The sequence below is a fragment of the Photinus pyralis genome, unplaced genomic scaffold (assembly GCF_008802855.1).
Source record: "Photinus pyralis isolate 1611_PpyrPB1 unplaced genomic scaffold, Ppyr1.3 Ppyr1.4_LG6, whole genome shotgun sequence".
Lineage (NCBI taxonomy): Eukaryota > Metazoa > Arthropoda > Insecta > Coleoptera > Lampyridae > Photinus > Photinus pyralis.
Window position 1 is genome coordinate 33,232,717 of NW_022170663.1, and position 14,902 is coordinate 33,247,618.

The following is a 14,902-nucleotide window of genomic DNA, read 5'->3' on the forward strand; positions in this document are numbered from 1 at the left end:
GCGCGCGAGCTCAGATTTTCAGTAGCGCTTTTTATCCTACAACTAATCGTCCTCCTTCAGCATTTTTTAGCCTGAAGTTTAGAACCCCTTTAGGTGGGGAAACAAATGCTGCTGACGCCGAGAAAGGAACGTCGACAGCGCCGCCGAGACGCCCGCGCCGTTCTGTTTTTTTCTCTTTGTAAATAAACTAGCATAAGGTGACCCAAAATAAACATTTATTTCAAGAACACACGCAATTACCAAAAATGGATTATTGTTTTGGCTTTACAATTTATCTTTGTAGTGGTTTCTCTCTTTCTCGTTTGATGTCTGTGGCTCCATTGAAGCGTTTTTACGGATTTGTATTTGCATATAAACAATACGAAGTATGTTAGATGATTATGCAGCATTTTTCTTAATACGTTTTTTTGAAGTTTTACCTTCCATCAAGTTTACCTTCCTTCACCTTTCTCTCACAGTTGTTGTATCTACCTGGATATTACCTATTACCTACGTGAATGATGTGCATTTTTACCTTGACCCGCCATTTTAGCAAGATTGTGGCGAACGACACGCCATATATGAGTTTCTACCTTACCGGTAGATTTCAGTGAAATTAATTATGCGATGCCTATTGGCCTGTGACATACTTACGTGGAATCAGGTTACCTGCAATATAGTTTCTAACCGTAAGTATAACAAAACATTGGAGATTATTACTACTTGTTTCGCTACGAAGATATATTTCCGAGACCCGATTTGGTCTACCTTACCTTCTGATTATTACGAAGATTCTTTTTTGCTAGTTTAATTACATTGTATCCTTCAGATTAGTTTGTGTTAATTGAGATATTAGCTACCGTCGCTTTGAAAATTAGTTTTTGAAGTTACCGAGATTTTATCCAAGACCGATATTTACAATCGTTAGTTACGTTACTCGCTTTATTCCGAAAAATTTGTTCATACTACCTGATTTACATTCTGAGTTGGTTATATTGCATTGCCGTTGTATAGAAATTTAGTTACTTGTGCATCGTAAAGTAGTGGTTTTAATTTAACGTCACGTTTATACTTTTATACACCGTAATCGATCAAAATTTTGCTTTCCCTAGGGTAAAGTCATTCGAATTATTGATTGTTTAACACAGTTTTAGTATACGATTGCTTCAGTGTCAGACGTTAGCATTGCTTACGCAATATATTTTGTGTCACGCTATTCACTACCCTTTTTATTTGTTTGTTTGTGTTGTCTGTTACAGATTAGCCTGAACGCGCCCTTTTAAGCTCAAAAGGTCGCGACCCGAAGTTCAAAGGTCATTTTTTTATACTTTTAGCTTGTCAAGACCAAAACAAGGATCTCTTAGTTTTTTTGGTAAGTATTCTCTCCTCTCTTTTGAAATTTACTAAAGACTAAGTGGCGCCTATCCGATTTACGATTACTACATTCCCCGTTTTGCTTATTTTTGCTAGTGTACCAAAACCCCCAACCCAACCCCACTTTTCCTGAGCTTATCGTGTGCTTATCTCAACGCAATTTTGTTGCATTTGCCCAAGGTGAATGTAACATAGAATGAGGTGAAAGGAATAGGCGTGAAGTACGAAAGTGTTAAGAAAGAAGATGGATAGAAATCATAAAGTATGCATGATGCATATATCCGAAAGAAAGGGCTGCGAAAATATGTCGTAATGAAAGAGTTTGAAGGGGGTTTCATGAAAGAGGTTGTCAGGAAAGTCGCAAAGAAAGCGCGGAAAGGATGAAGATGGCGATACGAAGATACAAAGATTCGCCTAAAACGGGTGGAGCAATGGACACATGGCGAGATGAAAGAATGAGGAAAAACGGGTGCCGAAGACGAAGTAATATGAATGTAGGGAGCATAATCTAGGCAAGCCGAGGAAAGAGGAAGACTTGCAAGTGCGACGAAAGGTTGGAAAAGCTTTAATGGAGACGAGTTTACGACTTGAAGGAGAAGGAGAAGGAATAGACATGAAGAAGGTAGGTTTCACACTTGAACGTATAAAAAATATGAAGAAAGAAGCACTAAGAAGGAGTGATGGGAAATAAATGATGTATGTGGAGAAGAGAAAGGAAAGCGGTGAAATATAAGGAGAACATGGAGGAAGCATGAATGCGGCATAGAGGAAAAAGACGCGAAGAAAAGAAGGATTAAAGAAAAGAGACACAAAGAAAATGAGTGCAACAAAACGTGAAGAAGGAAGGGCGTGTGTAAAATATGCACGAAGAAAGCGTGAAGAAACGATGCTTTAAGGATAGAAATGAATACGCATTAATAATGAATCATGTGGAAACGGGATGTGACCTGAAGAAATATAATGGATAGAAGGGTGGAGGTAAAAAAATCCACAACAAAACTGTAAAGAAGGTATGAAAGAAGCGTTGTAAAAGATGCATGCAGACATTGTAGAATACTCGGCGGAGTAGCGAAGCAGGAGTAACAAGGAGCGCCAAGGTAGTACAAGGGAACGATAAAAATGGAAAAGAATGTGGTAGATGCGAAGGAAAAAAATCTGAAAAAGATCGTGTTAGACGAACAAGGAAGACAATGAAGGTGTCAATGGAGGAAACAAAGCAAGCAATTGTCAGTAACAAATCCGTGAACCAGGATGAAAGCGTCTGATATCTGAAGAACTGCAAGGAAAAAATCGCTTAGGACGTAGGCGTGAAGGAACTTTGAAAAAAGTGCGAAGGTGCAATGGAAGCGTGAGAGAATGTGAAGGAAGAAAGTGTGAAGAAGAATAAGTCAAAAGAAGGAGTGTAGGGATTAAGTGCGAAAAAGGGGCAAGTAAAGCGTTCTGTCCAGAAATGAGCATGAAGAAGGTCTGAATGAAGCGTGAGATGTGAAGACAGGCGTAATAGAAAAAAAATGTAAAAAAAGAATGTGACATCATAAAATGAAGTGTAAAAAAAAGAGACGCAAATGACGTGAGGAACCCAACGTAAATGAGTCGTTAAGGCAATTAAAGAAGTCGAAGAAGAAGTCAGAAAACGTTAAACAGATACGCAAAAGGTGTAAATTCAACGTGTAGGAGGTATGAAAAATAAATGAGAAACGTGGAGAAGGTCTTAAAGGAAGAAAAAAGATCAAAGGAAGAAAACGCGTTATTGTGAAGAACGATATCTAACAGTATGGAGCAGGCGTGAAAAGATGGATGAAAAAATGAAAATTGACTGGAATTGTGGTAGCGTGAAAGAAAGAGGCGTAGAGGAAGGAGAAGTAAAAGATGAACAAGCGAAAACAGTACAAAGAACGGGGAAGTAATGGAACGAGGTTTAAAGGAAAGAGGTGCATGAAGATACGGGTAGAATGTGAAAAATTGAAGTTGATTCAAAAGGCGTGATGAGAGAAATGATATGAAAAAATATGCGTGAAGGAAAAAACTGTAAAAATAAACCGAATGTCATCAAACGGACGTGAAAGAGTAGTGGAGGAGTAAAGAAAGCATGAAGAGGCAAGCGTAAGGTGCTAGAAAAATGTAAGCGCTACATTAGGATATTTAGAAGAAGCGCGAAGGAAATAGACATGCAGAAAAAAGGTAAGGGAGGAAGAAGATTCGAGAGACAAACGAATCCTGTGATAAAGTTGTGAAGCATACGTGCAGATAGGAAAGAAGACGTAAAGCAATCGTGAGGAAGATGGATGGCGTGAATTATGTGAAAGAAATGTAAAAGAAACTGAAGAACTATGGAAGGAGGAGGCTCGAAGGAAAATAACATTTCGAGCAGATGTAAAAGAAGAACGTTTGAAAAAACTCTGTAACGGGAGCCCTTAAACGGGGTTTATATTTTTTGAATTTTATTTAGAGCACAGCCGCTCTGTTTTCAGTAGAAGTATACGGGGTGTTTCCAGTAGAGGCCCTTTATTCCAATTTTTTTATTTTCAAATTTTTCAAGTCAATGTATTTTTAATGTCATTGGCTACCGGATGCGTCGTGACTGGTTAATGGTCCGGGAAGAGCTATCAGCGCCAGCCTGCTGGGAGGTAACACCATGTTAATAACTTTTGAGTGACCAAAACAGACAGACCCAATCAGAATTACTCGTAGTGATCCAATGGAGCAGCGTGTGAATTGAGGAAGGAAACGAAGTCGATTGGTTAATGATTAAAGATGACCGACTTAACTTGTTAGCGCCATTTTGTGGGCGTGTTAGAAAATTTAAAAAAGAGTAGAGACGCGTCCATGAGAGAGCGGGAGGTCATTCGGTATTGGACCACGAGAGGGTCAAGTGCGTGATCTAGAAAACAAAGCGTGAAACCGTCAGCGGGAAAACCACGTTCATTTTTAATTCGCACGTAACCTTGTAGGAGCTCAAGTAAAAGCACTGATAATTAAAGTTAGCGCAAAAGTCGTCCGCCAGTCAAGGTCGTGGGAATGTAAATAATCGAATTCGAAAAATACGCGCAAATATTCAATTCGAAAGCGGTGTACGTCACGCAATCAAAAATAAACATATTGGGAAAACAACAACCATGAAATTTGTTGGATTTTAATAGATGGCCTTTATACCCATTTGAATGGGGTAAGGAAACGAAGCCAATTGGTTAATCATTAAAAATGGCCGATTTAATCTATAGCACCGTTTTGTACGCATGTTAAAAAGATAAAGGGTAGGGTCGCCTCCAGGAGAGATAGGGGTGGGGCATTCGGTTTTGGGCCACCAAAGCGAAATAATAGTTTTTTTCGGGCATTAAGCGGAAAGCAGTCAGCGGGTAAATCAAGTTTATGCAACTCGCGTTTGAGCATTGGTGGATCTCAAGTAAAAGAATTCGTAATTACTTAGCGCAAAGGTCGTCCGTCAATCGAAATTGAAAGGTTGTATGATTATCTAACAATTGATGCTTATTTTGTGGTACTGTACCTGCTATTATAGGATGAACCTTTAAATTTGGGACACTGTATATTTCCTAGCCTCTTCGAGAACGGCCGTATTGATTTGTACCAAATCCAACCATCAATTCTAGAAAACGCTATAATTAAGGTAACGTAATTTTTAGATTTGTATAACAAATTACGATCGGTTTGTGGTTTATAAAATAAATTTTCGCGACTTAAAACAACAATTGCGGTTCTAAAACCAGTATAGAGAGACATTTTGCCGAAAAGAGACAGGGACACAGACGGAACGATTAGCACTGTAGGTATATACTAAACCATACTGTAACTGATATACACAGGTATAAGCGAATATAACATACATGGATATACAATAAACCATGTAGTAATACGTGTTAAGTGCGAGATCATTAGTGAAAGCGAAATATAAACATTGGAAGTGGCAAAACAATAATGGATTGAGCATTTTGGTTTGAGAGATGTACCACAAAAAGTGAATACCGGCGCAAACATGGTTCGTATACAGGGACATCTATTAGTGTAACGTAAAACTTCAATAGGAGAACTATAATAAACGGAACAAGAAGCAAAATTAAAAATAATTGTGCAATATGCGTAGTGAAATTGTAAATTTCTCGTTTTCTATTCCTTTTTGGAATTTCATTCGAAGTTGTTCCTAGTTATGAACTCAATCGAAACTCGAGACTCGAGATGCATGTATACAATTCCAGTTTCTGTTTTTCGAACTTGCCGGTGTTCTCGTGTTTCTAAATCGCAATTATAATAATTCGTGCAGTTCGAAGTTCGTCGCCCCCCTCGCGTCAAATGTCGGCATTTTAATTAACCGGATCACCCTCAAAAACCACCAGGGCCCGATGAATCGAAAAACTCACGCGCCGTACCCGACCGCAACACTTTTTCCATAATCCCGTTTAATGCCCCAAAACGAAATTTGAATAAAGCGAACGAACGCAAAGAGTAATTAGCATTTCCAATATTTCGCAAATTCCCCATATACCCACTGCCCGTACATAATTCTATTAAAAGTTGAGGATAATTTTCAAGTTTCTAGTTTTTAATTACGTCGTCGCGGCGCTCGCCGCATTCTCCCCCCAGATTCCTATCTTGAAGTCCAGCTGGGGTATCTATTCAGCGCGACGGTTGCCGTGGAAACGGCGCATTGTAACACACAGGGAGGACGAGAGAACAATATCTTGGAAATAACGCTAAATAATATTTATTGCCGTTGTGGAATTAATGCCGAGTAAAACTTGTTTACATATTAGCTAATGGGTAAATGATTATCTTATGTAAATGGCGGCTAAAGTGTTTATTAAATACAACCTGCGATTTACGGCCGTATTAATTGATGCTAACAGATGCCCGAATGTTTAATATAAGAAGGGGTAATCCGAAACGAAGGGATTAAAGATGTAGACACCAAAAACATTGAGTAATGCAAAGCGGATTAAACACTGTTAGTAGCAGAATAAATGGAGCAATTTAGAACTGTTTCATAAAGGATTAAATGTCGAAAGTGGAAATCTCCTCAAAATTCTGCATATTCCTCGCGTTTGCTGCTGTTTCGGTTGCCTTTAGCGAATTACAAAATTAGAGGTTGTGTTCGAGGATACTCTCGACTGATGGTTCTTGCGTCTCCTAAATGCAATTAAGATTGTAATTATAACGTCTGTTATGAACAGATCCTGAAGCCGCTGTGTGATGCATGCGAGCTTTCCAGTTATGTTCGATGTTTTAGTTCAGTGGATGTGACAAAACACTATTCCCAGAGACGCCGGTGCAATTAAAGTGCTTGATGAATAGTACAGTAGGACCGCACGTATTTTGATTCACCACAATTGGGTTGCTCCCACTTGAAATTGATCCTTTGTCGTACTAACCGCATTATTTTCCATTATATCATCTAACAAAGACGTCCATAACACAACAAAAAAACATTCCTCACAATTTGCTACAAAGCCTCTTTATTTGAAACTTTGCTGCCATTGTTAACTTCCAACCTGTTATAAAATTGTCACAAGGACGCTCCAACTTCAATGACGTTGTTAAATGATTCCTATCCTATACCCTTAATATCTGATTTTATTGATAAGTTCGCTATCAAACTGCCTTTCTCCCGATTTTTAATTAAATCCTGCGCATACATCCACGAGGAGAGAGCGGACGGGGAGTCATATTGTGACATAATAGTGCCATCGTGGCGCATACAATTGGAAACGGACTGTTCGAGAAAATTGAGTCGTGGTTTAAGATAAAGGACGAGTCAGCAAAATTGAATCTACTCAACTGACGACTGCCTGAAGCGATGTGTTTATATCTCCTTGCATTTCTAACAGGGCGGTATTTAAAGAAAAATTTGTTTTGGTCATATTGACCAAACCATTTTTAAATACACAATTTGTGTCGGGAGAACATAAGGCGCAAAGATGTTATGAAAAAGATTGGTATCAGGAGAGCCTGAAAAATGACAAGTGTGGTGACACACCCCTACGGTTAGGCAACACACCTTACAGCTGAAAGAATGGACTATGGAACAAGTATGAATTGTGTACAACTCTTGCGCAGATAAAGCGCTTTTTTTTAAACCGAAATAGCTTAGGAAATTGTTGGTTTATAAGGGGAGGAGGCACTTTACACATAAACATTTAAAGACCGCCTGGCATACATACAAAAGCCTTCGACACTTCATTTTGCAGACATTTGCACTGAAAGCTTCGACTTCACCAAAAGATATGTCTCGTCTAGTCGATTCATTTTGCCTGTGAGAGTACTTTCCTCCGACAAACCGTTTTCGAGACATTCGCTCTTAAAGTTTTGAAATCAACCATCACCCTTTGTGAGTACCCTCTTCCGACAATCCGTTCTGAAGATATAAGGGAATATATCCGATCACGATAAGGGTTCGAGGAGGAGGACTATGGTTGATAGAAATTAATTCCTTTCGTTGAATCCTTTTATTAGAGTACCATGAAGGATAAAACCAGATCCACTGCCCACCCCCTCCAAACCCTCTTTTTATAAGGAATGCGTATGCAAAATCTGAGACCAATTGGTTATCGTATGTAAAAGTTATGCACGTTTAACTTTCAAAAACAGCATCTCAGAAATTATCAGGCCCCCCCCCCCCCAAGACATTTTATTTGGATTCAGCGCCTACAGTAATGTTGGGTCACCATGTATGTGCGAATTTCAATTCAATTTATTGCATAATCGCTTATTAATTCGTTCATTTTATTGTTCAGATGCAACTCCGTGAATTCTGTTACTAAGGTGTCTCATACTATCTCTGGTTATTACGATAAGAGTGTTAAGGCTGCGTGAGCTAAATAAATTTGTAGATAAGCGGGTTTCGGCGATAAAAAAACACAGAGGTTATATTCGACGACGCACTCATTTTAATAAGAAGGGGGAGGTGGTTCGGAAAGTTGAAAAGAAATAGAAGTTGTTTTAAATAGAAGAGACGCACGTTAATAATTGCTTTTTTGATGGTCGAGGCTTTTGGTGTATTTCCATCATCAAAGAGCCAAGAATCAGTGATTGAAACGAACCTAGTGTCATCTAAATCGATATTCAAGTGTAATTAAAGTAGAAACGTGAAGTCTCGGAAGCAACATCCGTTGGTTTTTGTATGTGATTTTTCATTAGTAAAAGACAATCGCAATTGACCGGATATTTTCGATTATTCGCACGTTAAGGTATTTAAGATTACTTTAATTAATTGTTTCAATCGATCGCTTGTTTGTAATGCACAGCCCTTTATATTATTTTATTAAGTATTATTTGTGTATTTACGTGGAAGTAAATTATCAGTGCTCTGTATAGTCCGTTGCGGAAGTACCTCATACAGTTCCGATTTTCATTGTATCTGTTTTCTTGTGTCAATTGCATCTCGTACCCGATGCCGGAGGATGCGCAAGCAGTACAAAAAGGGAGGTCCTCTAATTAACACATCTTCGGCTTAGTATGTGGATTTGTTTGTGTGATAATCGACTTACCTTGAATACTGCTTGTATCATCATCTGAACCTGCCATTTTTATGGGTTTATCTGCTATCGTGCTACAGTGATTTAAAATTGGCGCAAAACTCCTGACCTTTTGACACGAAAGGTAAATAGTTCTGCTTGTAATCAACAGAACACAAAAAGTCGCATTTAGACCTGCTGTGTATGCAGCTTAAAATATTTGATAAAACCAAATTAATCCAAAATGTCAGAAAGTGTAGGTAACGGATATGCATCCTATATATTTTGTGAAGCTGCGTGGTGAATTAGCATCCGCACATGATGTAGACTCAACTCCTTTCTGGTTGGAGTGATCGACATAAACAAACATGCATTTTTGTCTTGATTTTTCTCCTGTCTTCGCCAGCTTTTCCTAATTTAGAGCGATTTATAATGTTTCTTTAAAATACAGCTGAATTCAGTGGTTATCAATAGCACTATCCTTGCATTTAACTTAATTCTGATATTTCATGAAGTCGACTCTTCCCGCCTTCCACAAAACTAGCACGTCACACGAAGATGCATATCCGTCTCCTTTTATATCTGACACTTTGGTTTATGGTCCAAAACTTAACAGTTCCACCAATCAATTTCGCTGCATACAGTCAGGGTGTTCATACTAAGAAATACTCACACCAAAAGCGATCTTCACCCTGGGCCAACATTTGCGTTTCTTCCTTGATTTTATTCGCAGTAACCATAATAATAGATAAAATAAAAGAATATTTGGGTCTATTTAGTCGGTAGTGGATATGATAAAGACGATCCATGCAAAAACGATAACTATTGCAAAATATGCAATTGGAAGCTTCATAAATGTGCTACAAGCAAATAGTCAGTGTATGTAAAAAAGCGGCAGTTGCGATCCATAAAAAATGCGACGAGCAACCATTCCCCATTAGGGGACGATGGTAGATGCTACTAAATCGCAGTCGACTAAAAAAACTGCAATCTCGGGTGCGACTGGCAACACTTCCCCGATACGATCTAATGGTATCTAATATAATAAATCGGCGGTCGATAGAAAATAGGCGGCCCGTGAAAGAGAGACTGGTGCTGCGAAAAATCTGATTCATGGTACATGCGACAAACAACCTTCCCACAGTACCGTCTAAAAATTGGTCGATGATAAATGGGCGGTTGATACAAAATAGGAGGTCCATGCAAAAGTGTTGCGAAAAATGTGATCAGAAGATGAAACGAATCAGGCGGCCCCTGCGGAAGCGGTGGATATTGCAACAATGCGCAGTCTCTTCCATAGAGGAAGATGTGACAAACAACTCTTCCTCATTCCGAAGGCTGTCATCATCATTATAAGTTCATATATTCAATAATTGAGATTGATCGATTTCCCCCGTATGCTAACGGCTCAAAACCGTTACTTTGTCTTAGAAACCATTTATGGTTAGGCGTTAGGTCTACAAAGTATAGTCAAAATGAGTCCAGAGTAGTCCTACCTGTATGTGTCCTTTGGTGTGCTTTAAGATGCGAACTTTTCGTGTAGACCTTTTTACATCCGAGAAATTGGCACTTGTGTATCCTCCTTTTCGAGTCGGGGGAATGGTCGATTCTTGCGTGTTTCGCGCCCGTCGGCGCCGCCGGCGATGCGGGCGACGGTGCCGCCGCCCGAGGTACCACTGAAATGTATCTGGTAAGTCCCGATGCACGTACTCGCACAATCGTATTTCGTGGAACACCCCCCATTCGTAAAACGTCCAGTTCGCCCGCACTCGAACTACCGTTGCTATGGCCCTGCCCGGATTCCGGACTCGAAGGTGGCGTTAGCGTTGTGGAATTCCTATCGACGAGCCTTAACTGTAACGGATCCGCGGTATCGACCCTAACCCTCTCCTCGTAGGTGTCCTCATCGTCCTCCTCGTCGTCTACCGGTTCTTGCTTAACTAACACAGCGCACGATAACGTACTGTCCCACGAATACGTCGAACTTGCCGAACTTGTACTTAACGAGTCCAAATGCCTTTCGCCAAAGTCCTCCAAACACTCCACCTCCATTTTTAACCACGTCGCGTCGACATCTGGAAGCTTCTTGAGGGATGGGTGCATCTTCGGTTCGTCCTTGAGATATCGCTCCATTTCGTAGCACGTCTGAAATTGAAAAAGTCCGATTAGACGGTAAATCGAAAGGGATTAAGATGATAAAATCACGTCCCTTATCAATGACACAATTTCGGCGAAATAATCGGATCGGGGTAAATAAGCAAACGTCGAAAGTTCCCCCGAGAGGTTTGTTAATGGGCTAATATCCGGCCTCGCGACATATCCAATTGTCTTATCACTGTCTGTCCCGAAACTTGGGGTCGCTCTTAGAAATTTTCGACAAGAGCTTAATTAAGACTCAGAGACGGATCGTCTCATCAACATGACGAAAGTTATAATAACCAAAATCGCAAAGTTAACCATAAACCAATAAACCAACATAATACGCTCTTAAAACAAACGGCTAAGAAGTAAAAGCGTGCCTTATCGGTGTCGCGGTGAGCCACCCCAAGAAACTTTGTAATATAATGTTATAAACTTATACGGTTTCGGAAATCTTCGCCGAACGTTTACTATTTTAGAATATACGCCGAGCCGTGGCGAGACGATCGACAAAAATTTGGTTTATAAAATAATCCGGGTAAACACGGCGAAATGCGGCTCTTTACACTACTAGGCACGCACCTCGTATTAGGTATCTTTACGGTAAATTATCGGCCGGTTACTTTTTATGAAAAATGCGCAACTTGTATGAAACTCGATACAACCTTTGTATGGGAAAAGGGCGAAGTTTTATGCCGTTTAGAAAGATCGGAGGATTAGGGTGGAGGATTATGATATTGTAGTATACGTGAATCATTGACCAAACATGACACTTCGATTGCTGGATATAATTTAGAAAGGTACTCACATTTAATATATGTATAAGCCTATAAGGGCTGGTATAGGGACTGTTGCTCATCGATGGCTGACGATATTAGGGCACGTCATTAATTTATTGTTGTATTGCAGGCTTTTATGTGTACATTTCATCTTCGCATCCAAGCCTTGTCTTGATAAATTGTTGTTATACATATCCTACATATAATTGCATACTCGGTGTCAATATTGGAAGACCTAATTTTTAATCGGAAAACTACATTCCAGAAAACCCGTCTTTTTATTCTAAATAGCTTCTAGAATTACAAAGTGTCGCTGTCTACTGGTTTTAAAACCACCGTTTTTTTGTTATGATGCGGTGAACATTTTTTTGAAGTGACTACTTATTGCTCGGTATGACTGTACGTTTTGCACGGGAGTAAATTCATCTCAACTCATCGTATTTGAAATTGATTAATATACATATTTAAAGCGCATTTAATCGTAACGGAGTTAATAAAATGAGTACTGTTACGTATTAGTTTGTCGCATTTATAACAGTATAAGCCATGAAAAATAGGGAGGTTCCATAGATCGGTTGGTTAAGCCGCTATTTTTCGATTGCAACGGTCGATGACGCGGGTTCGAATCCAAGCACGGGCGCTTTTTACAAGGTGTTCATTAAATTGATGAAAAGTAACTAAGAAAGAATCGACACGCGGTTTAGCGGTAAGCGGAACTTTGAGGCGAGAGGAAAGCTTTTAACTTAAACCATAAGACGTAGTCACTTCTGTCGGAACTCACCAAGTGCCGCATGGTAATTTTTTAGAACAAATTCTTACTCAACCTCTTGCCGCAAATTTTATTCATTCGCGAAGAGTAAATTTGTATTTTTAATTATTGAAGCTTCAGAAACTTCAAATTTTCATGAAAGAGCAGAAGGTGGTTTCTTCCTCTTAACGCTAATCTGTATTCCATTGCTGTTCCTTCAGATCTCATTGACAACCTTGTTCCATTTTTGACATGATTTAACCCTTGTTCTTCACTTCCTGTTAGATCAACCCTCATTCCTTTTTCCTTCCATGGTTACCCCACGCCTGCTTTTTTGATACCTGGTTAACAAACATTTCTGTTGTACTTTCTTTAGGCTTCCTTTTTTACGGGTCCTTCCTCTCCTCTTCCTGGCCTGTTTTCTTCATATCTATTTCCTTCATGTTTGCCCTAAACCTCCTAATGCTGCGTTTACACTTCTCTAGCGCCTCCCGCTTAACGTCTTCAGGAACTCTTCTTTACTGATGCACGACCATTTCAAACTCCTTTTGTTTTTCATACAGTTTTTGCTATCGCCTCTTTCAAATTATTTTCTTCGTCATACGTCTTTTACACATTCTTCAATTTCAAAGTGTCTTCTCTCTAAGCTTTCCTAATTCCTTTTCTTCTTTCTCACACTCGTTCCCTACCTTCATGCGCCCTCCCGTCGCCGCACCTATTTCCTTTAAACATCGTTGCATCACTCCCTCTTCGTTGAACTTTGTTCTATGGTACATCGGTCATTTCTTCTTCAAGCTTCCTCTACGCCTTTTTTCTTCACGCCGCTTCGAGTCAATATTCATTTTTTCTGCATCCACACTTATTTTGCTCCTGCTTCTTTTCATCTTCAAGATGACGCGTCTTCTTCCTTGGAGCTGTTTTTCGTTTCTCTCTTTAACAGCTCCTTCAAGCCTTCTTCGTTTTCCTTTCATGTTTCTTCACTCCACACCTCTACGTTGCACATTAAAAAAATACGTTGCGAGTGCGTGCGTTGCGTATCATCTTATTGGTTTCAAAGACTCTGAAGGTTCCCCAAAATTACGATTTTTTGTGCTTTTTAAAATTGTCTGATTTTCTTCGAGTTTGATACCCTGAATGTTTAATCTGTATTTTTGTGAATGTTTAATTCTTTTCTTCGGATCTTTTTGAGGTTTAAATATTTCTTATTTTTCAATTCTTTGGATTTTTACGAATGTTCAAATTCACTTCGAACTTTTTGGTTTTTGGAATTTTGATAGATTCCCATTTTGCTCAATCTTTGTGATTTTTAAATTTTTCTAATTTTTTGATATTTCATGATTATTATGAATGTTCAGTTTTTTTTTCATTTAATGTGCTGAATTTTTCGAATTTGTTTCATTTTCCATTTTTTTGGATTTTCTGTATTTCTGTATTTTCTGTATGTCTGCGCACGTGATTCCTTTACAACTTCTCTCTTAACCTCTCTTCTCCGTACGCCCTTTTTCAGGACCCCTTCACACTTACTTACGACTTTTACACCTTTCTTCCTTTTGTTGTCTGTCGCTTCTTTTCTATAACATTGTTTCGCATTCGCTCACTAATCCCCAAACGATTGAACCTCCTTCCCCCTCGTCTTTTTAATGACCTCTCCTTTAAATCGCGTTCGCGTTTCTTTATATGCACCTTCTTGGCATCTTTTTTCGCCTTCCTCGCTACTCTTTTACTTTTATTTTGATCTTCTTTACACTTGCTTCGCGTCTCTCTTCTCTCCGTCATTTCTTCTTTTCCTTTCTTATTTTTTGATTCTTTAGATTTTTACGAGTGTTATTTTTAAATTTTACTAAATTTCTATTTTTTTTCTTAATTGCGGTGCTTTTTAAATTTTTCCGAATTTTATTTTCCTTGAATTATTATACATGTTCAGCTGTTTTCGTTTGATGTGTGTTGCTAACCGAATTTTCCTTTTTTAAATTTTTCCGTTTTTTTGCCCTTTATGAATGTTTAATTCTCTTCTTAGCCTACTTGTACTATATAGATTTTTCACGAATGATTTATGCTTCACACCCTCTTCCTTGGCCGTGAATTTCATCCCACCTCTCACCTTCACATCTCTTCCTTGTTCAAATTCACTTTTTCGAACTTTTCACTTTCTGAGATTCTGTGCTTTAATGTTCAGTGCTTTTTATTTTTTTGATTTTCTTTTTTTTTATATTTCATTTTCTTCTTGGAATTTGTATGCTTTTTGAATTATCCTTAGTATTGTAATTTTCATTTTTTGAATATGCACGGTAATTTTCGTCTTTTTCAATTTTTCCAATGCTTACTAAATTTCTTGAAGTTCTTCATTTTTTATAAATTTGGAATTTTCTTCGAAATGTGCTTTTTTAAATAAATTCCTTGAATTTTTTCAATTTTTTCAA

The 14,902-nt window shown here is 38.7% G+C and overlaps 1 protein-coding gene across 1 annotated transcript in view; it reads right to left on the reverse strand.

Moving 5' to 3' along the window:
* Positions 1-10,286: 10,286 nt before the first annotated feature.
* Positions 10,287-14,902, reverse strand: part of LOC116174603 (Krueppel-like factor luna) — a 45,731-nt gene continuing 41,115 nt past the window's right edge. Inside the window, exon 2 of the mRNA XM_031492544.1 lies at positions 10,287-10,961. Coding sequence (XP_031348404.1) covers positions 10,287-10,949 — 663 coding nt within the window. The 5' untranslated portion in view covers positions 10,950-10,961. The remainder of the gene's footprint in view (positions 10,962-14,902) is intronic.